Source organism: Bidens hawaiensis, unplaced genomic scaffold, assembly GCF_021521415.1.
Source record: "Bidens hawaiensis isolate Kalapana, Puna unplaced genomic scaffold, B.hawaiensis_p1.1 tig00044707_1, whole genome shotgun sequence".
NCBI lineage: Eukaryota > Viridiplantae > Streptophyta > Magnoliopsida > Asterales > Asteraceae > Bidens > Bidens hawaiensis.
Window position 1 is genome coordinate 64974 of NW_027497938.1, and position 21880 is coordinate 86853.

Consider the following 21880-nt stretch of genomic DNA (forward strand, 5'->3'; position numbering starts at 1 on the left):
TTTTGAATTATTACTTTAATAAATATGTATTTTAACTAACCAAATACTTACATAAATATTTATAAAATTTTGGATAGATTATATAAAGAGATTTGTTTTAAATGTTTAATTTAAACTAAAAATATATAAAAGTGCAAAACAAGGCTGCCGGGTTTCGAACCCGCGTAGAATGGCTGGCAAAAAGCTTAACACACAAACACCCTAGACCAGCTGTTTTGGGGTAGCAGTTGGTTAAGAACTAGAAGAGAACAATTTTAACTAGCAGACCAGATAACCTAGTTCATAAACTAACCCTAGAATCATCAATTGATAAATACATTATGAGTTTGGTTAATTAAGGTTAGGTTTCTATTTATGACTAAGCACGAACTTGTTGCACAAATTTATTATCTTAAACGAGTTTGATCTGATCAAGAACGTCGCAAAGGAACCCGACGGCAAGAACACCTAGAAGAACACATAACAGATTATCGATATAACGTAATTAGATATAGGGGTTTTATTGACGAGTTAGTAAGCATTGTGTAGGTACGTTTAATTGAATTATAATGCACTGATCACGTAATATTATTAACCTAGGTTAAGGACGGTTGCTAATATAGTTAATACGAATCAAAACTGATTTTTCTTCCTAATACACTACGTCGGTTAGGCCGAATATGGCACGGTGAAAGATTTCCCTAGATCAATTCCAAGCTTGCAACGAGAATTAAGGCTCAAGATATCGTAATTACGTATACGGGTTTGGTAATAATGGTTCATGGATACGGGTTGTGTTAATGGGTTAAGAAGAATATAATATTAATAATACAGATTTTGCATATTGGCCCCTAGACTATTGAGGACGAAACAAAATAGGGTTAAAGCTTAGTTTAGGGTTAAATTGTATATATTTGAAAGTTAATTTATATATAAAAAATAAATATAATAAACAATTAAAAAAAATTAATTGCCCATATACGCGATATTTTTTATGGTAAAATTTCTTGAACATAAAACAGGTCGAGTAACGGATAATATCTAAATTTAATAAATCCGAGTTGTTACACATATAAAAAGGGTAAAGTTATATTAATTAGTTGAATAACCGGGCATCGTTATATATACCTCATGTTCTATTGTATTGCTTGTTGTATCATATATATTATTGATCGTGCTAAAGCCACTCTTTTTTCATCCCTCCATACAACTCTGATGGCGTATGGCCCTCAACTCCCTGTCAGCAAAGTCAACCAACTTTACAACAAAGTCACAAATTAATGAATTTCACAATAAACATGTCGAAAAAGTCTATACAAATTCACACAAACGGTCAAAATTCCACGGTTTTTTATACCAATTTGTCTTTTAATTCACCTTAGCCCAACTACAGCCAATGTATTTGCAACAAGTTCTTTAATTTCATCATTGCCATTTTTGAATGCTCCTACCTTAAAAGTAAAAAAATAAATTAGAATAACGGTCTAAGAGCATGCACAAAGATTATAACTACTCATTAGCACATGGAATTTACAAAAGGAAACTAAATCTTTTCTGAACCGATAAAGAATCAAAAAGTGATCAAATTTGATATATCTGAGATGTCCTGATCATTGAATGATATCAAAAATAACAATTTTTATTTAATGTTTACTAGGGTATAGACCCGCGTAACAGCGGATGGAATAACATGTCACAATAAAAAAGCAATTTAAACATACGTTTAAGTTAACATACTACTTGTTCGTATTTGTTACAAAAGAATTATAAAATTACATTGTCTTAACATTCAAACTTCAAAATTACAATAACTTAATTTAATCCAAACCACCAAAAGACATTAACAAAAACACTAACCATGTTCTTTGATACAAAAACATCATCAAAGTCTTCAAAAGTTATAACAACATAAACTCCCATTTCCTAAACACCTGAAAAGTTATAAAAAACAACACAATATTCATTTAAATTAAATTGAACATAACATGTATAATAATTAGTAGAATCTAAGCATTACAAAGTTGTTATGTCTGACCTACATATCTAAAGTTCATAATTTTAGTTATTAGTTGTTCTAAAAATATGTTGACAATATACTGATATTTTTAAGTCTATCAACAATATCTAAAGCATTAATCCTTCTCCTTCATCATCGGACAACAAACTTTCGGGATAACCATCATAATCACTTTCATAGTTTGCACATTCGCCTAACCATTTAACCTTCAAACTGACCTCCCTTTCCAAGTCAAGATGTGCAATTTGTTTTCTATGATTAGATAACTTCAAATCATCTAGCTCTCTCAAAAGGAACAAATCATCACATGACAATAATTGTTTAGGATTCAAATTTTTATACTGCCCATTCTCAAAGTTAATAACAACTTTGTTTTGAGTAGGATAAAAAAACCAATCCCTAACATGTTCAAACGGTAAAACATCTTGGTGGAGATCATCAAGGTATTCACGTAACAGATTAATGAGATTGGTTTCTTGAATACAAGGAGAAACTTTCCGAACACCAATCTCATGAATCTGATGCTTTAGGAGGTTATTAAACATCATCACCGACTCCATATTATCTTTTTGTATCATGAAGAAATCACCAAACAGAAATTCATACTTACATAAAATAGTAGAATACTTCCAGTTGACAATGATCGACATTTGTTAGCAATAGACGCGTAGTTTGTTTTCAAAAATCTGTAGATTATAAAAGAAGAAGAAGAAGATGATGATTAATTAAATTGATAATTATAAAATATATAAATGAAGTGACGGTTTATTTTTCCAATGATGTAAATGATTATATCTATATAATTATCATGTATAATTACCCTATATTTGTAATATTTTATTAGCTATTATTATTATTATTATTTTTATTATTATTATTATTATTATTATTATTATTATAAATATTTGAAATATTTAAACTTGGAATTGAATTTTAAACAATGCTATATATTAAAACATATATATCCGAAAATTGAAATATTTAGTAATAACTTAATAACAATTTATAAGTTATGGTTAAACAAATATAAAAAAAGTTTTACAACTACATAACAAAAGTATAGAACAAAATAAGTTACATGATAACACTTAGAGTAGAATAGAACAATTTAAAAAAATGACAAATATAATATTTATCATTCTAAGTTTCCAAAAATCTCCTTGTACACAACATTTGTTGTTTTATTTCTAAGCTTTGATTCTTTGTCGAGTATCAATTACTTAATACCATCTCGACTCTTAACTCTTGACAAAGCCGCATTAAGCTGACCATGAGAAAATACGGGATTTTTAAGATACAATCCAACTCTTGACAATGATTGACCTTGACTTTTGTTGATTGTCATGGCAAAACATAAGCAAATAGGAAACTGTCTCCTTTTTAATTTGAAAGGAAGTTTCTTATCAGTTGGTGTAAGGCTTATTCTACTAATTAAAGGGCGATATCCTATATTTGTACCAGAGACAACTTTAGCTTCAATTACACGCCTACCTAGACTAACGACTTGAAGGCGCGTTCCATTGCACAGACCCTTTTTATGATTAATATTCCTTAATAGCATGATGGGAACACCAACTTTAAGAACCAATCTATGATTCGGCATTCTTGACATCTTTAAACCATTTAACAAATCAGGGGAATACAAATGTGGATCAACATAACGTCTTCAGATTCAGCTAAACTGTCGGAACTTAAATACTGGACTTCGTCACTAGGAAAGAGGGCTAACATACGTTCGTTAATTTCTTGAACCACCTCATTCAAAGGTGCAAGCAATACGCGATCCTGAAAGTAAGTAAGTTCGTTGAATCTATCTAATATATCAGGATATACAACCTTATTAAATCACCAATGGGATCAAGTGAGTTTAATATCAACAGATCATCTGGAATATCAATAACCGACTCTCCGTCATTTGGACCACCGACGGTTCCTTGATCTATGTCTAACAGCCAGTCAGCAAACTCTTTGATGTTTTCAACGTCTGAAGATCGACATCCAACTGTAACCTCATGTTCTTAGTTAGTTTAAGAACCTTACACTTAGACCAGATATAAGAAGAATTGATGCAAGCATTGACACATTCACTTCTGGTACCGTTAGTTACAACGGCAAAATTTGGCGAAAATCACCACCAAAAACAACAACCTTACCTCCAAAAAGTGCTTCGGAAGTATTTGCAGAATCACCATTCATAACATCGTTTAAAGTTCTGTCTAAATCTTTAAAAGCATGCTTATGAATCATTGGTGCTTCATCCCAAATTATCAAGCTTGTCTTTTTCAATAACTCATAGACGTCGGTATTTCCTTTAACCTAAATATAAGAAAAAAGAAAAAAATATATATATAACGTAACCTATTTAAAGAAAATTTATATTCGAATAACAAATAAAACAATATATAATAAAAAAAACTATTAATATTAAAAGTAACAAAAAGTTTTTTGTAATATTACCGGACATATGGAATCTTCGGTCAAATTAATGGGTATCAAAAATCTCGAATGTGCTGTTCTTCCACCCTTCAACAGCAAAGAAGCTATACCGCTTGAAGCAACATTCAACACAACGTCTCCCTTTGACCTTATAGATGCAGATAATGTCTTCCATAAATAAGTTTTTCTAGTACCACCGTAACCATAAACAAAAAACACGCCACCTTTTTCATCAACCAAAGTGTTCATTATTTCATTATAAACCCCTCTCTGTTCATCAGTTAACGAATCAAATAGATTATTAAATTCGTTATTCATGGTCTCGGTATCATATGAAAGCTCTTCCACCATCAACGGATTAGTTTCTCTTGAAATTGTTTCTATATCTGGAAAAGGCATTTGTTGATGTCTTCTAAGACTTGAGTTGTTTCAAATTAAAAAATTTTCAATTTCCAGGAGTGCTAAGTTTTTTAGATGCTCTTCATTAAGAATCAAACCTGAAATAAATATTGTGACATTCGTGACAAAACGAGGTATATTATATTTACTATGTAGCAAGTAAACGATAAATCGGTTAATTCGTAGTGCTTAAACGAGTAACCGAACGATACTAATTATGACCCGTATACATACTGAGGGGTCATATACGAGTTATATATATATATTATAGAGGCTAACATATTGATATTTAGGCCTCAGTACGTTTAAAACTCTTTAAACGAAAAAGGTTTCGTTTATCGATAAGCTATAAGCTTAAATGCAATCGTTAATATCAAAACGAGCATTGTAGCATCCGTTAAGCCGAAAAAGATTTATAAAACACTTATATGACATGTTCTAAGTAATCCGTGAAAATATTTTGGAATTTTACAACGAGTCAGTACGTTTTTCTTATTTTACAAAAAGAAGCTGAAAAACACTCGTTTTCGAGCTGGTTTTCGCACCCGAACTAGTTTTCTTGCAAAAAAAACCGAACCCGAATTAAATTTTGGACCGACGTTTTGTAACATCCTAAAAAATTATAATGTTGAATAAAGAAAGTTACGTTTAGTGATTTCGCGTTATTAATTATTTAATATCGAGTAAGGAGCGGATCATGGACTTAGATTAATTGAGATGGGTTAAATGAGAATGGGCCTTAGGTCCATGGGCTTTAAGGGATATAAATATCCCCTAAACCCTAAAATACCATTCATTCCACCTTATCCTCTAACACTCCAAAACACACACAACACACACACCGCCGGCGGCCGGCCGAGGGAGAGGAACGAACGAGATCCGAGAGAGTGAACGATTAGTTGTGATTAAACAAGTTAAACGAGATCCAAACAAGCACAAAAAGGTATGATTCTTGATCTTTAAAGTTTAAAGATCCAAGCTTTATAGTATATATATACAACCGAAAGCGGTTGGGGAACGTAGTGGGTGATGTCGAACCATAACAAGGGTGTTAAAATCGCCAAAATGCTTGATAGAAACCAAACAGTGGCTGAACAGGGCAACTTCGCCGCGAACTGGGCAACTTCACCTTCAAAGCGATAACTTCGCCTTCAAAACGATAACTTCGCCTGAGGCCAAGTTCGCCTAATTGATAACTTCGCTTACGGCCAAATTCGCCTAACTGGTAACTTCGCCTGAGGCCAAGTTCGCCTAATTGATAACTTCGCTTACGGCCAAGTTCGCCTAACTGATAACTTCGCCTAAAGCTAAGTTCGCTTAAGGTTTAACTTCGCTTAAAGCTAAGTTCGCCTAAGGTTTAACTTCGCTTAAAGTCAAGTTCGATTAGAAAATAAATTAAAAACCTAATGAAAAATGTGTTAAGACAGTTAATGGAAATAAAATTTTTCCAAGCTGACCTGGCAGCTCGACCCCAGCCAGGGGCTCTGCCCCTTGGACCCGGCTAGGGGCTGCCGCCCCTTGACCCCGCTGCCAGGGGCGCTGCCCCCGGACCCCCGTTCGTTGTGGGTCATATAAAGATAGAAATACAATATGAGTAGTGATAGTTAATTGATACGTATACTTGTTATACAGTCAGCCGTGCACAACTGAAGAGAGGGATTACGATTAACGGTGAACGTAACCGTGTTCAGGTGAGTTTCTAGCCCCATTTATGTGTTATGTTTTCGGGGCTGTGTGCATACTCAATATGTTTGTTAATACGCTTATCCTAAGAGATAAGTGTATGCCTTATGTGAATGATGTGATATGTATGAATGATTGCTTGATGGTACGTGAACGATCTTCGGATATTGCACGTACTGTCAGGTTGTAACGCTATGTATATGGTAAGTATGATATGTATGCTTATGTGTATGAACGTGATAAAGTTAATAAAAGAAGGAAATGATGGTTGTATGGCTGTATGGTTACGAAAAGGGTACCGAGCCCTAATAATACTCGAGGTATGATGTATGGTTGTATGGTAACGAAGAGGGAATCAAACCCTACTAATATTCGAGAACTAGGGACCAGACCCTTATAATATCTGTGATGTTAGGGACCAGACCCTTATAATATCTGTGATGTTAGGGACCAGACCCTTATAATATCTGTGATGTTAGGGACCAGACCCTTATAATATCTGTGATGTTAGGGACCAGACCCGTATAATATCTGTGGTGATAGGGACCAGACCCTTATAATATCTGTGATGTTAGGGACCAGACCCTTATAATATCTGTGAGGTTATAGGGCGAAAGGCTCTTTAAAACGTATGATTATGTATGTAAAGAAAGTATGAAAGTATGAATGAAAGAATATAAGATTATGTGTATTGTATAGTGTATGATTAACTAGAACTCACTCAGCGTAGCTGACTTTTAGTATGCACGCAGGTGAGTAGGATGAGGCAGTTCGCTTGAGGAGACACGTGGCACAGAATAAGAGTCTGGCATCTGAAGACTTATGATGTTTTAATTTTAATGCTTAATATTGAAAGACATAGGATGTTTTGAGACAAGTTATGAATTATGTAATGTTTTATGAAAGTCTTATATTCCGCGTAAAGCTTTAATGAACTCTGATTTGTAAGAACTGTGTTTATGAGTAAATCCAACACGAAAGTAGGGCTACCGGTAACGGGGCCTTACAAGTTGGTATCAGAGCAAAGTTCGAGAGATTTAAGCATCCTACATGCTTAGACTCGAACAGAGAATGGGATTTATGTAAGAAAGGAAAGAAGATGCCAGTTCAAGAATGCCATGTGTCGCTCAAGCAAGATCCGTAAAGGTAAAGTGTATGATTAAATGATATATGTTAATGAGAAAGAAAAGATATATGAACGACAGGGATAGGAATAATCGATTGTTTGATTTGACTAACTGCTTAAGTAGAACCAGCACAAAGAGACTCATAAAGAGAAGTGTATAGGATACGGAAAGCAACGTGATCAGCTAGTCACAGCTGGCCACTGTTATTACCTATTAGCCTTGCTATCCTTGTACTAAATAGTTCCTTGAGTGATGATGTTTGTGTTTTCCCTTTTAGAATACGATGGCTGGAGCTGGAGACATTGTTGGAGCTGGAGGTCACACTGGACGACGCGGCAGGCCTCGTCGTGTCCAGCAACCTTCGGTTGAGACAACTTCCAACACCGAAGCTGAAGGAAGCGCAACTGGGAGAAACCCGGAAAACAATGAAGGAGTTCAACTGGATCCCGCAATTCAAGCAGCTATTATTCAAGCTGTAGCCACTGCTGTGAAGAATATTACTCCGGGAGGGTCTGCTGGAAGCCGTGAAAGAACTGTTGAAGGGGCAGGTGGTAATGGTAGGAAAGATGATGAGAGGGAAAAGGGTGATTCAAGTGAGGTGAGGTCTGTGAAAGTTGATGATAGGAAGAGGGGCCGAGGCGGTTGCAACTATAAGTCCTTCAAAGGTTGTGACCCGCCTAAGCTGACTGGTTTAGGAGACGCAATCGCTACTCTTCAGTGGATAACCGCCATGGATAAAATTATCCGAATCAGCGAGTGTCGTCCTGACCAAGCTGTCGGTTATGCCACCTAATCATTTAAAGATGAGGCTATGTATTGGTGGGAGAGTGTGGAGCAGAGGAAGACCCGTGAAGAGATCAAAGAGATGAAGTGTGACGATCTGAAGGAGTTAGTGATGAAGAAGTTCTGTGCTAACGCCGAGGTTGAAAGGGCGGAGATGAAGTTCCTAAACTTGAAAGCTGGGACGATGACACATCGTGAGTACACTACAGAGTTCAACCGAATGTCTAGGTTGGTACCCGATATGGTCAGCACTGAGGCTAAGAGAATCAAGTGTTATGTGAGGGGATTACCACAGAGAGTCCGCATGTTAGTCAGGACAAGTAAACCTGCTACTTTCGATTCTGCTGTCGAACTTCCAGAGATGGTCTATGCAGACCTGGCTGCGGATGATGTGGTGGTGGGAGACGAGAAGAAAGAGAAGAAATGGGTCGCTCCTGCTAAACGACCCGGTACTCAGTTATGGAACCCCAAAGATAAGAAACAGAAAGTGTGGGAGAAGAGATCGTGTAGGACCTGCGGAAAGATGCATGGTGGTGAGTGCAAGAGGGGTAGAAGTTCTGATGTTTGTCTCAAATGTGGAAAGGCTCATGGTGGAGAATGCAGAATGGGGTCGAATGCCTGTTATAAGTGTGGAAAGGTAAGGCATTATGCTAATGAGTGCGGTGCGAAGTCAGCATGTTACAAATGTGGCAAGACAGGCCATATGGCAAGAGAGTGCACTGAAGGTGAGGCTGGAGGTAGAGGGAAGAAAGATTCTGGTCAAGCAAGGCCGAGGACTAGAGCCTACATGCTGACCAAAGAACAAGCCAAGCAGATTCCTGATGTTGTGACCGGTACGTTCTTGGTAAACGGCATATCTGCTTCCGTATTATTTGATTCTGGTGCGAATAGAAGTTTTGTAGCTACGACATTTAGTAAACTAGCTAAAATGAAAGGCTGCCGAGTGTCTGAAACTTTTGTAGTAGAAACCGCCAGTGACACTTCGGTTTAAATAACAAAAATGGTTAAGAACTGTAAGATAGAATTGGAAGGACGTGAGTTCCCGGTTACCTTGTACGTTATGACCTTGGGAGGGTTCGATGTGGTTTTGGGTATGGATTGGTTGTCTGAGTTTGAGGCTCAGATAGTATGTAAGAGTAGGATAATAAGGTTAAAGTCCTTGGATGGTAGTGCGGTGACGGTTTATGGTGATAAGGAAAGTTCTGGGCTTAATGTCATTTCGATGATAAAAGCCGAGGGTTTGCTAAGGCGAGGGTGTTGTGCCTACCTGGCGTATGTCGTCAACGCTACGGCCGAGACAAAATAAATGAAAGATGTTCCTATTGTGCGCGACTACCCAGAAGTATTCCCTGAGGATCTTCCGGGGTTACCACCGGAGCGAGAGATAGAATTTCAGATAGATTTAATACCAGGAGCCCAACCTGTCGCAAAAGCACCTTACCATCTAGCACCGTCCGAGATGAAAGAATTGATGTCCCAACTGCAAGAACTCCTCGACAAATGTTTCATAAGACCAAGTGTTTCCCCGTGGGGCGCACCAGTATTGTTCGTGAAAAAGAAGGATGGAAGTATGAGAATGTGCATAGACTATCGTGAGTTGAATAAGGATACGGTTAAGAATAGATATCCTTTGCCAAGAATTGATGATCTGTTTGACCAACTGCAAGGTTTAAGTTGGTTCTCACGAATAGATCTCAGATCAGGCTACCATCAGCTGAAGGTGAAAGAGGCAGACATCCCTAAGACAGCGTTCCGAACGCGGTATGGACACTACGAGTTCCTCGTAATGTCATTCGGTCAAACAAATGCTCCTGCAGCATTTATGGACATGATGAATAGGGTGTGTCGACCGATGTTGGATAAGTCGGTTATCGTCTTCATTGATGATATATTGATTTATTCAAAGAGCGAGTCTGACCATGCTGAGCATCTGAGAGAGGTATTGGAGACTCTGAAGAAAGAGAAGTTGTATGCCAAGTTTTCGAAGTGCGCGTTCTGGTTAAGAGAAGTGCAATTTTTAGGTCACGTGATTAATCCGGAAGGGATTACTGTGGACCCAGCTAAGATTGAAGCAATAACGAATTGGAAGACTCCGCAGAATCCGACTGATATACGAAGCTTCCTAGGGTTAGCTGGCTACTATAAGAGATTCATCGAAGGTTTCTCCAAGATAGCCGCACCGCTGACCGGTATGACTCCAAAGTCGATAGTATTCAGTTAGGGAAAGTTTCAAGAAGAAGCCTTTGAAGAATTAAAGAGGAGACTCACGCAAGCTCCAATCCTTACTCTACCCGATGGTGACGAGGATTTCGTTGTTTGTGCTGATGCCTCGCATCAAGGGTTAGGTTGCGTGTTGATGCAACGAGGGAAGGTGATAGCTTACGCGTCTAGACAGTTGAAGGTCCATGAGAGTACTTATCCGACGCATGATTTGGAGTTAGCAGCTGTAGTGCATGCTCTTAAGATATGGAGGCATTATCTGTACGGTACTAAGTGTACTATCTATACAGATCATAAGAGTTTAAAGTACTTCTTCGAGCAGAAAGAATTGAACATGAGGCAGAGAAGATGGTTAGAATTGATAAAGGATTACGACTGTGAGATTAAGTACTACCCCGGTAAAGCTAACGTGGTCGCTGATGCGTTAAGTCGTAAGAATGAGGAAGTCCTTGCAACAGTGAAGTCATACAAGTTGATCATGAACCCAAGTCTTTTTGAAGAAATCATCAAGGTGCAGTCAGAGGTGTTAGTAGATGAAGGGTTAGTAAAGAAAGAAAGGATTTATGGCCAGCAAGATGAGTTGATGGAAAACACTCATGGAGTTAAGACTAGGTTCGACCGTATGTGGATCCCACGCCATGGTGATCTTAGAAGTCGAATCTTAGATGAAGCTCATAAGTCAAGGTACTCAATCCATCCTGGAGCTACAAAGATGTACCAAGACTTGAAAAGAGATTATTGGTGGCCAGGAATGAAGAATGATGTAGTGAATTATGTTAGTAAGTGCTTAACTTGCTTACAAGTCAAAGTCGAACACCAAAAGCCTTATGGGAAGATGCAACCGCTAGAGATACCTGAGTGGAAATGGGAACACATCACCATGGATTTCATAACTAAGCTACCTCGTACAGCTAAGCAACATAATACCATCTGGGTGATTGTGGACCGTTTGACCAAGAGTGCTCACTTTCTGCCCATACGAGAGGCCATCTCGTCAGAAACGTTAGCAAGTTGGGATGATCATCTGCATCTGGCAGAGTTCTCCTATAACAACAGTTACCATTCAAGTATTGGTATGCCACCGTTTGAGATGCTTTACGGTAGACGATGTAGAACCCCGGTGTGTTGGGGTGAGATTGGTCAGAAAGAAATGGGAAGCCTAGAAGTGGTTCAAGAAACGTCTTCAAGGTTCGATCAGATCAAAGCAAGAATGAAAGCCGCTCAAGACAGACAAAAGTCTTATGCAGATAAGCGGCGACGACCAATTGAGTTTAACATTGGCGACAATGTGATGCTTAAGGTCTCGCCTTGGAAAGGAATTATCCGTTTTAGAAAGAGGGGGAAGTTGAGTCCGAGGTACATTGGACCGTTCAAGATTGTAAATCGTGTGGGTGAAGTAGCTTATAAACTGGATTTACCCGATGAGTTAGAAGGAATTCATTCAACCTTCCATGTTTCTCATCTGAGGAAGTGTCTAGCTGATGACACGTCTCACGTGCCATTGATAGACATTGAGGTTGATGAACAATTGAACTACATCGAGCAACCGATAGAGATCGTTGATCGCAAGGAGAAGCAGCTTCGTCACAAGATTATACCTTTGGTAAAAGTGATATGGAAACACCGCAAGGGATCAGATGCTACTTGGGAAGCCGAGGATGAGATGCGCAAGTTTTACCCTAGTTTGTTTATGTAATAGTTAGGTTTCGGGGACGAAACCTCTTTAAGGAGGGAAGACTTGTAACATCCTAAAAATTTATAGTGTTGAATAAAGAAAGTTACGTTTAGTGATTTCGCGTTATTAATTATTTAATATCGAGTAAGGGGCGGATCATGGACTTAGATTAATTGAGATGGGTTAAATAAGAATGGGCCTTAGGTCCATGGGCTTTAAGGGATATAAATATCCCCTAAACCCTAAACTACCATTCATTCCACCTTATCCTCTAACACTCCAAAACACACACACCACACACACCGCCGGCGGCCGGCCGAGGGAGAGGAACGAACGAGATCCGAGAGAGTGAACGATTAGTTGTGATTAAACAAGTTAAACGAGATCTAAACAAGCACAAAAAGGTATGATTCTTGATCTTTAAAGTTTAAAGATCCAAGCTTTATAGTATATATATACAACCGAAAGCGGTTGGGGAACGTAGTGGGTGATGTCGAACCATAACAAGGGTGTTAAAATCGCCAAAATGCTTGATAGAAACCAAACAGTGGCTGAACAGGGCAACTTTGCCGCGAACTGGGCAACTTCGCCTTCAAAGCGATAACTTCGCCTTCAAAGCGATAACTTCGCCTTCAAAACGATAACTTCGTCTGAGGCCAAGTTCGCCTAATTGATAACTTCGCTTACGGCCAAGTTCGCCTAACTGGTAACTTCGCCTGAGGCCAAGTTCGTCTAATTGATAACTTCGCTTACGGCCAAGTTCACCTAACTGATAACTTCGCCTAAAGCTAAGTTCGCTTAAGGTTTAACTTCGCTTAAAGCTAAGTTCGCCTAAGGTTTAACTTCGCTTAAAGTCAAGTTCGATTAGAAAATAAATTAAAAACCTAATGAAAAATGTGTTAAGACAGTTAATGGAAATAAAATTTTTCCAAGCTGACCTGGCAGCTCGACCCCAGCAAGGGGCTCTGCCCCTTGGACCCGGCTAGGGGCTGCAGCCCCTTGACCCCGCTGCCAGGGGCGCTGTCGTTGTGGGTCATATAAAGATAGAAATACAATATGAGTAGTGATAGTTAATTGATACGTATACTTGTTATACAGTCAGCCGTGCACAACTGAAGAGAGGGATTACGATTAACGGTGAACGTAACCGTGTTCAGGTGAGTTTCTAGCCCCATTTATGTGTTATGTTTTCGGGGCTGTGTGCATACTCAATATGTTTGTTAATACGCTTATCCTAGGAGATAAGTGTATTCCTTATGTGAATGATGTGATATGTATGAATGATTGCTTGATGGTACGTGAACGATCTTCGGATATTGCACGTACTGTCAGGTTGTAACGCTATGTATATGGTAAGTATGATATGTATGCTTATGTGTATGAACGTGATAAAGTTAATAAAAGAAGGAAATGATGGTTGTATGGTTACGAAAAGGGTACCGAGCCCTAATAATACTCGAGGTATGATGTATGGTTGTATGGTAACGAAGAGGGAATCGAACCCTACTAATATTCGAGAACTAGGGACCAGACCCTTATAATATCTGTGATGTTAGGGACCAGACCCTTATAATATCTGTGATGTTAGGGACCAGACCCTTATAATATCTGTGATGTTAGGGACCAGACCTAAATAATATCTGTGATGTTAGGGACCAGACCCTTATAATATCTGTGATGTTAGGGACCAGACCCTTATAATATCTGTGATGATAGGGACCAGACCCTTATAATATCTGTGATGTTAGGGACCAGACCCTTATAATATGTGTGATGTTAGGGACCAGACCCTTATAATATCTGTGAGGTTATAGGGCGAAAGGCTCTTTAAAACGTATGATTATGTATGTAAAGAAGGTATGAAAGTATGAAAGTATGAATGAAAGAATATAAGATTATGTGTATTGTATAGTATATGATTAACTAGAACTCACTCAGCGTAGCTGACTTTTAGTATGCACGCATGTGAGTAGGATGAGGCAGTTCGCTTGAGGAGACACGTGGCACTGAATAAGAGTCTGGCATCTGAAGACTTATGATGTTTTAATTTTAATGCTTAATGTTGAAAGACATAGGATGTTTTGAGACAAGTTATGAATTATGTAATGTTTTATGAAAGTTTTATATTTCGCGTAAAGCTTTAATGAACTCTGATTTGTAAGAACTGTGTTTATGAGTAAATCCAACACGAAAGTAGGGCTCCCGGTAACGGGGCCTTACACGTTTACGTGTGGCATGAATACCGAGGCACCATTGGGCCAAAAAGGAGGCCCAATGGGCCTTATATGCTTGCAGCCGCAACTAAGGGGGAAGGCCCACCCCTTTACAATATAATATATATGTAAATATTAAGAAGATATTTATAAAAAACAAATTCCAGAAATCAGCAGAACATACTCTTCTTCATCAAGCTTCATCAAAACCCTAAGGTAAATATTGATTTTTACATTGATTTTAACCATGATTAACATAGTTTAACCATGAAAAATTAATCCTTGATTAGTTTTAAACATGTTTAACCATCCAAAAACAATAAAAATCAAGTAAAATCATGTTTTTATGTTAAACATGTTTACAAACCAGGAACATATACTTTTTTGGTCAAAAAAACGGATTAAAACATGAATATAACGTTTTTACGGTTTGAAAGTTCGGTTTGAACCCAAAACCGAAACCCTAATATCAAGGCTGTCACATGGATGATTTATGCTTGGTTTGATGTTATATGATATGTAAATACACTGAGTTTGCATCCCGAGACCCGGAAAGTCGTTTAAGCTAGCAAAACTCATCAAAAACCGACAAGGTAAACCCGTAACACTCGTTTAAGGGCTGTTTAGTATTAGGTTGTGACTTGCTTGTTTTTAGCTTGTGAAAATTTTCAGGGACATTAGGGATCATTTAAATGAGTCCCTGTTCAAATTTGGTAATTTTTCGATAAACGGAGAATATTTGGTGAATTTATTTCCGTTTATGAGCATTTATTTGGGAAAAATAGCTAAACATATTGAAAAATTATGAAACTTGGTTTTTGAGATTAATATTTGATGGTAAGATCACTGGTAAAGTTTGGGGATCATTGGAAATGCTTAAGTATGGTTTGTGCAATTATGATTTAACCGAATCTTAACAGCCGAAAAACGCACAAAAAGGCATTTTTTCAAAAAGGTTAGGTTCTGGAGATTTTTCAGGGGCTATGTAATAACAATGAGGCCATTTTTTAAAATTATCAGAATTTTCGGAGGTCGTTTGATATAAACGGGCCATTTATTACACGATTATAACCTATTAAATGAATTTTTATAAATAAATAATTAATCATAAAATTTCTGAAAATATTTTTATAAAATTTTCCATATTTTAATGTATTTTTACAAAAATTTACATAATTTATATATAAGTACATATTTAGTTATGATTAATCAAAGATTTAAATTATAATGGTTTTAACGAAACCGGCAGTTTTGTGTTTAATGGACTGACTGGTATGTCAAAATGTCAAAAGTGGTCAAAATTCATATTTTTGAATGAAATTGATAAAAACAAACTTTTTACGAGAATTCCGGACAATTCGGGTGGATTGTACGTGTTTTGTATAATCAAACCCGTGTGAAAACGGAAACGAACCCTGCGATCAAACCAGATACCGAAACCTTAAAATTCTTTCATAAATCAAATCATTTTATCAATCAATATATTTACTTAAGTTTTTTATGATCTTACTTATTCCCGAAACACGTAAACGATCAACTTGGCTAGGCTCGGGAAACGGTGAAACTGAGCCAAATCCAGTTTTAAACATTTCATAGTATACAACGTCACAATCTAAGACTATGGTCATGTTCTGGGCCTAACAGCTATACCCAAACTAGTTATACAGCCCGATTTGGTTTAAACACTGTACTAGTATTAACAGTACGATACCGTTTATAGGAATCAGGCTATAAGCGAGGCACCTGACCTATTGATACATAATTTCTGTGCGAACTACGATAAGGTGAGTTTCACGACCCCCCCCCCCCCACTTTCTAAACTGTGTTACGAACTTTTGGGGTTGAAAGCATGTTTACATATACTTATATACTTGAAAATGTGTGATGATGTGGATTATCAAAGTACTAACACTTGAAAGTCCCCACAAACACAAGTGATTAACTTCGTGCCGGTGACGTGTGGATAGTACTATCGGTTTGACAAACCCAACTGACAGAGCCGGTGGGGTATGCCGGAACATGTTAACCCAGTTGCACATTGTCATTTAAACTTACATACTGCTATGTGGTGTTAGACATAGTACATACTTGGGGCAAAGTGGCTGTTAAATGCCAACGGGAGTGCATGGGCAGGGGTGGCCATGTGTTTTAGCTCGTTTCGGTTTCACTTGTGGCTTAGTATAATACATCATACACATACATGTATACATACACACTGTAAACTTTACGAACTCGTATACTGATTTCGTTGATACTCGTGAAACTTGAAACTCACCAACTAGACGTAGTTGACCCGTTTTAACATGCTTTTCAGGTAAAACAAAGGTGGAATGATTTGCTTACGTTCTTGGTGTTAGGAATGAAGTTGAATAGCTGTGAATAGACGCAGATATATATAATATTGAATAAGAAGCTCGTAAACCGGTTATGTGATTCTCATCTAGTTTGTAAACATAGTACATACCAATGTAATATGATGTAATTTAGTTGTTGAATTTTTTTATAAACAATGTGGCTGATACAAGTGTTATCTGTTACAATCCCGTATTACGCTTCCGCAACTACCTAGTCGGGGTGTGACAAATATAATAACCAACTAAAATTAATATAATATAAAAATTAATTGATGTTAGATATTTGGAATAATTGAAAATTAAAAAAAACATAAATCGTACCAGGGTTGTTTTGATCTTTTTGTTGTTTGTATAGAATATCATCAACTAAAAGTTGCCAAGTACTTTCCCAAACAAAAATGAGGTCTAGATAAACTATAAGTAATCAACATTGTAGCAAATAAATTCCTTAAATAATATCTGGTAGAAGTGTGACTTGCTTTTTCAATTGCTTCTTTGTATTCCTTATCATCATCTAAAAGACCTCTTTTGTAACATGCATCTCTAAAAGTTTCACACACAACTCCATCAACTGTTCGAATATCTTCAAAACATTTAGGCCCTTTAACCTTATTTAATAATATTCTTAGATAGTAAGCTTCGTCGAATGCGGCTGGAACAGCATGAACTCTACCGATTGCAAAACCCCTTTGCCGAGGTTCCCATTTACGACCTTGTTTTTTCCAAACATACTTTGTTGGAAACTCAGCGTATGTGAGAGTCTTTGCAAGGCTATACTTCTTATTACACTCAAACCAACCGGTAAACATGGAAGAAGCATTAGTTTTTTTGTTTAAAATATCTTCAATATCTTCGTTAGCACCATATATTACCTGTTGTTCACCAGGTAAATGAAAAGCAAGCCTCATAACAGACGGAAACCTATAATGCACGTCAAATGCGAATATCCTCCATGCAGATACATATCTGCAATCATAAAACGCTTTGATTTCATCTAAATTAGGATCTTGGTTATCACCATTGTTATTTTGTACAAGCGAAATTGTTGCTCGGTTTGGACCCTTATTAATGTATTTAAACAAATACTTTATAGATCCATCTTGATTGCACCACTCAACGTTAATATGTGCTTGAAATTTTTTATTAGAGTCTTGTTGTATGGAACGACAGTTCTATTATCCATAATTATATCTGACTTAATAACATATTGACCGTAATCTCTTCTTTTGTATACCTGAAAACCGTTTGAATCAACAGTTGTTTCATCATTAAATATTTTAGGAAAATTTTTGGAGCATCTTTTGTTTACCATGCAGGTGCACTTCGGGTTAGCATCACCACATGGACCGTGAATCATATGATCAGATACAATCTTGTATAGGTCTGGATCACTGTCTTTGTTTGGGATCTCAGCAGAAATAAATTTATCTACATCTTTTGAATTATGAATCTTGCTACCCGGATGCAAAAATATGCAAATATGGGCGTGCGGCAGACCCCTTTTTTGAAACTCTATCGTGTAAACAACTGCAATAATGATAATAAAAGTAAATATTCAACAACATATAAATATTATTAACATTTATAACATACAAGTAGGTCTTCTATTATAATTGTATATTCATAAAATTAAATAAAATTACCTGCTTGAACCCTTCCAAACAAAGACTTATCCTTCAATTTAATCATTGCATCAAGCTTGAGCTTGAAAAGCCGACATAATATATCAGGTCTATCTTCCGAGTTTAACTTTGTATCATTAAGAAATCTTTTAACTTCTGGCCAATTGGGATTACATGTTATGGTTATGAAAAAATCGGGATACCCGAACCATCTACAAAGACACATAGCGTCTAAATAATTTTGCATCATATATCTTGCACCGCTAGTAAATGAAGATGGTAGAATAACACGTTGACCAGCCGTTGAAACATTAGTATTTCCAACAGCTTGCATACCTCGTAAACTTTGGTAAGTATCGCACCTAAGTTCATGTTGTTTACCGCATATAAAATGTAATCTTTGAGCCTCAATCATCGTATATTTATCAACTAAAATTTGCTGAAACAAACGCCTACCATTTAACATGGTTGAAAACGTATTTGGCCTATCTTGAATACGATAAGCAAAAAACTCACGCATTGTAACCTTCTTGCGTGTTGCGGTTGATGAAGACGAAACATTCTTATGAAGTATATTAACCTGATAACTATCCTCACCAAAAGGATGAATAACGGGTATTGAAGAGGTGTATAAGATGGATGAAGTTCACTGATACGCTTTAACGAACCAGACTTCTTCGTAACAATTATATCTCGGTTATCAATAGCGTCACCAATATCGCCAACGATTAAAGCAGCAACTTCAGAACTGGATGGTAAGTTATATTGTCTGGCATCATGTTGTCTTGTTCCAATAATACGTAACTTCAAATCTAGTTGTGGGTTTTCTTCAAAACAATCGCGTACCATTCGATTAGCTTGGACCAAATGATTATTTGAATCTAACATTGTCTTCAAATAATTAATAATATGCTTTTCTTGGTCATCGACCTTTGAATTATTTTAGCTTCCCATAAAAAAATATATAGTTTGATTAAATACAATAAAAATTAAACTAAAACAAAAATATGATAACTAAAGTAGAAGAATATAGTTAAAGTATATACCCAAATACACGACGATTTGAAATCTCGTTTTCCATGTCATAAATGTAAAGTTGAGAAAATTGTGCTTTACGTCCATCTAACGGTAAAAGACTTCCTAGACAATGATAGTTTTCACCGCTAAGTCGAAACGTATAATGCGCATTGCCTCAATTTATGGAATGGTCAATCTTTCCTCCCATAGACATAAACGAAAACATCGAATTGAAACGTCTAATGTTTTTCAAGAAGTATTTACTGATGGCGCTTTCACCACGAAATAATTGAAGATAACTTTCATCTGGTTGTCTAACATCGGGAAGTTCGACTTTTCCATTATAACAACAAAGGGGAAAAGCTCCTTCTTCATTAGTACTACTTGGTCTGTTAACTTCGGCTTTCCACAACAATGCATTGCAACTTGGACACATAACGGATTGATTTCCATGATCAACATATTCTACACATTAGTATATCATGATATGTAGTTACTTAGTGTAGATAAACACATAATAATTGATTGAAATAAAAATAGGAAATATATATTATACCTGATGATTTTCCTTTATAAACATCTAAAACATTTTGATAACCAACAAATGTAGCATGCTCACTTAAATCAGCCATAGGTATAGGTACTATAGTGTAACATCCCAAATTTCGAATAATAATAATAATGAATATTGACTCGTTATGACGGAAAAGTTACTTGAGTTAATAAGTAAATAATAATATAATAATAAGGATGGTAAGATAAGTAAGCTATTTAGATGGATTAATCATGGACTAAAAAGGAAAGATGGGCCTTAGGTCCATGGGCTTAAGGAAGTATAAATACCCCTTAAACCCTAAATCTTTCCATTTTCATCCAACTTATCCTTCTTATTCTCTCTACACCTCCATAACACACACAAACCTCCCATAATCGGCTGCAAGAGAGGAAACGGGATCCAAGGTCAAAACCAAGCCGATTACGCTAGATAGTGATTACCCAAGCTAGATACAAGATCATCATTGAACATCGAGCTAAACCGTAACCTAGAAACATCCAAAAGTTTGTTTTCCATGATTAAAGGTTACATTTTTATGAACGTTTTGCCATGAAACTTGAACCTCGAGTAGATCGGGTATAGATGTTTCATAAAAATACAAACTTGATGATTAAAATGGATAAAACGGACTCATAGGTATTAACGGTTCATAAAGGAACCCTATAACTAACCTAGAACGTTTTAACACAATAAAGGTTTAAACTTTATGGCTAGAACGGGCTAGATCTTGAAGCCGTAATGATGACGGGTGCAAAACGGGTATGAATGATAGAGAAAAATGGTCAAGATCATGATATGAACCTTAGAACAGTTAGCTAAGCTGGGTAAAAATGATAGAGGTCGAAGGGTAAGCTGAACACACCTGACCTGAGAGTTCTCGGCCCAAGCTAAGGGTTCTCGGTCCAAACTGGGGGTTCTCGGCCAGGATTAAGGATTCTTGGTGACAGGGTTCTCGGTCATCTCATGTTTTTGGTCAACACGAGATCTCGGTCAACAAGAGATCTCGGTCAAACTTGGGTTCTCAGTCAACAAGGGTTCTCTGTTTAGAGTTCTCGGCTAACCCAGTTTATGTTTGGGCCTGATCCTAGTGGGCTTAAGTGCTTTAATGGACAGTTTGGGGCCTGACCTTACTGATTCCACAGACTTTAAGTCCATAACTCATCAAAATAAATAACAAGCCCAACTTAGAAAATGATTTAAAATGTTAATGGAAAATGTGATAAGTAAGTTAATGAAAATAAAATTTTTCCAAGCTGACCTGCCCCTTAACCCCAGCCAGGGACTCTACTCCTTGGACCCCGCTAGGGGCTGCCGCCCCTAGAACCCCGCTGCCAGGGGCGCTGCCCCCGGACCCCCGTTCGTTGTGGGTTATATAAAGATAGAAGTACGATATGAGTAGCAATAGCTAAATGATACATGTAAATATTACACAGTTAGCCGTGCACAGCTCAAGAAGGGAATAACTATTAATGGTGAACGTAACCTCATTCAGGTGAGTTTCTAGCCCCACTTCCTTGTTATGTTTTCGGGGCTGTGTGCATACTCGATGTGAATGTTAATACACTTACCTTAAATGGTAAGTTTATGTCTTAATAACAAATGTGATAGTTATGTATGTATGCTTGGCAGTACGTGAACGACCTTCGGGTATTGCACGTATTGTTAAGGCAAGTATAGTGTAGTATGTATGAAATGTGTATGTGAATAATGGAGTATGTACGATTATGTTGTGTATGGTATTAATTGTATGGATAGGATAATGAAAGGTAAGACAAGGTCAAAGGGTTGCATACCCTAAT

At 37.0% G+C, this 21880-nt stretch overlaps 3 protein-coding genes across 3 annotated transcripts; all 3 read right to left on the bottom strand.

Moving 5' to 3' along the window:
* Positions 1 to 3212: 3212 nt before the first annotated feature.
* Positions 3213 to 3599, bottom strand: LOC143595132 (uncharacterized). Its single transcript, XM_077074245.1, has one exon. The coding sequence runs from the start codon at positions 3597 to 3599 to the stop codon at positions 3213 to 3215; it is 387 nt and encodes a 128-aa protein (XP_076930360.1).
* Positions 3600 to 3810: 211 nt separating this feature from the next.
* Positions 3811 to 4831, bottom strand: LOC143595133 (uncharacterized). Its single transcript, XM_077074246.1, has 3 exons — positions 4454 to 4831; positions 4150 to 4312; positions 3811 to 3998 (listed from the first exon to the last, which is right to left on the bottom strand). Exons 1-3 carry the CDS (start codon positions 4829 to 4831, stop codon positions 3811 to 3813), a joined length of 729 nt encoding a protein of 242 aa, XP_076930361.1.
* A 12417-nt stretch (positions 4832 to 17248) lies between these two features.
* LOC143595134 (uncharacterized) lies at positions 17249 to 19357 on the bottom strand. The gene is made up of 4 exons (XM_077074247.1): positions 19089 to 19357; positions 18530 to 18720; positions 18121 to 18413; positions 17249 to 18058 (listed from the first exon to the last, which is right to left on the bottom strand). The coding sequence occupies exons 1-4, from the start codon at positions 19355 to 19357 to the stop codon at positions 17249 to 17251; spliced, it is 1563 nt and encodes a 520-aa protein (XP_076930362.1).
* Between the last annotated feature and the right edge of the window lie 2523 nt (positions 19358 to 21880).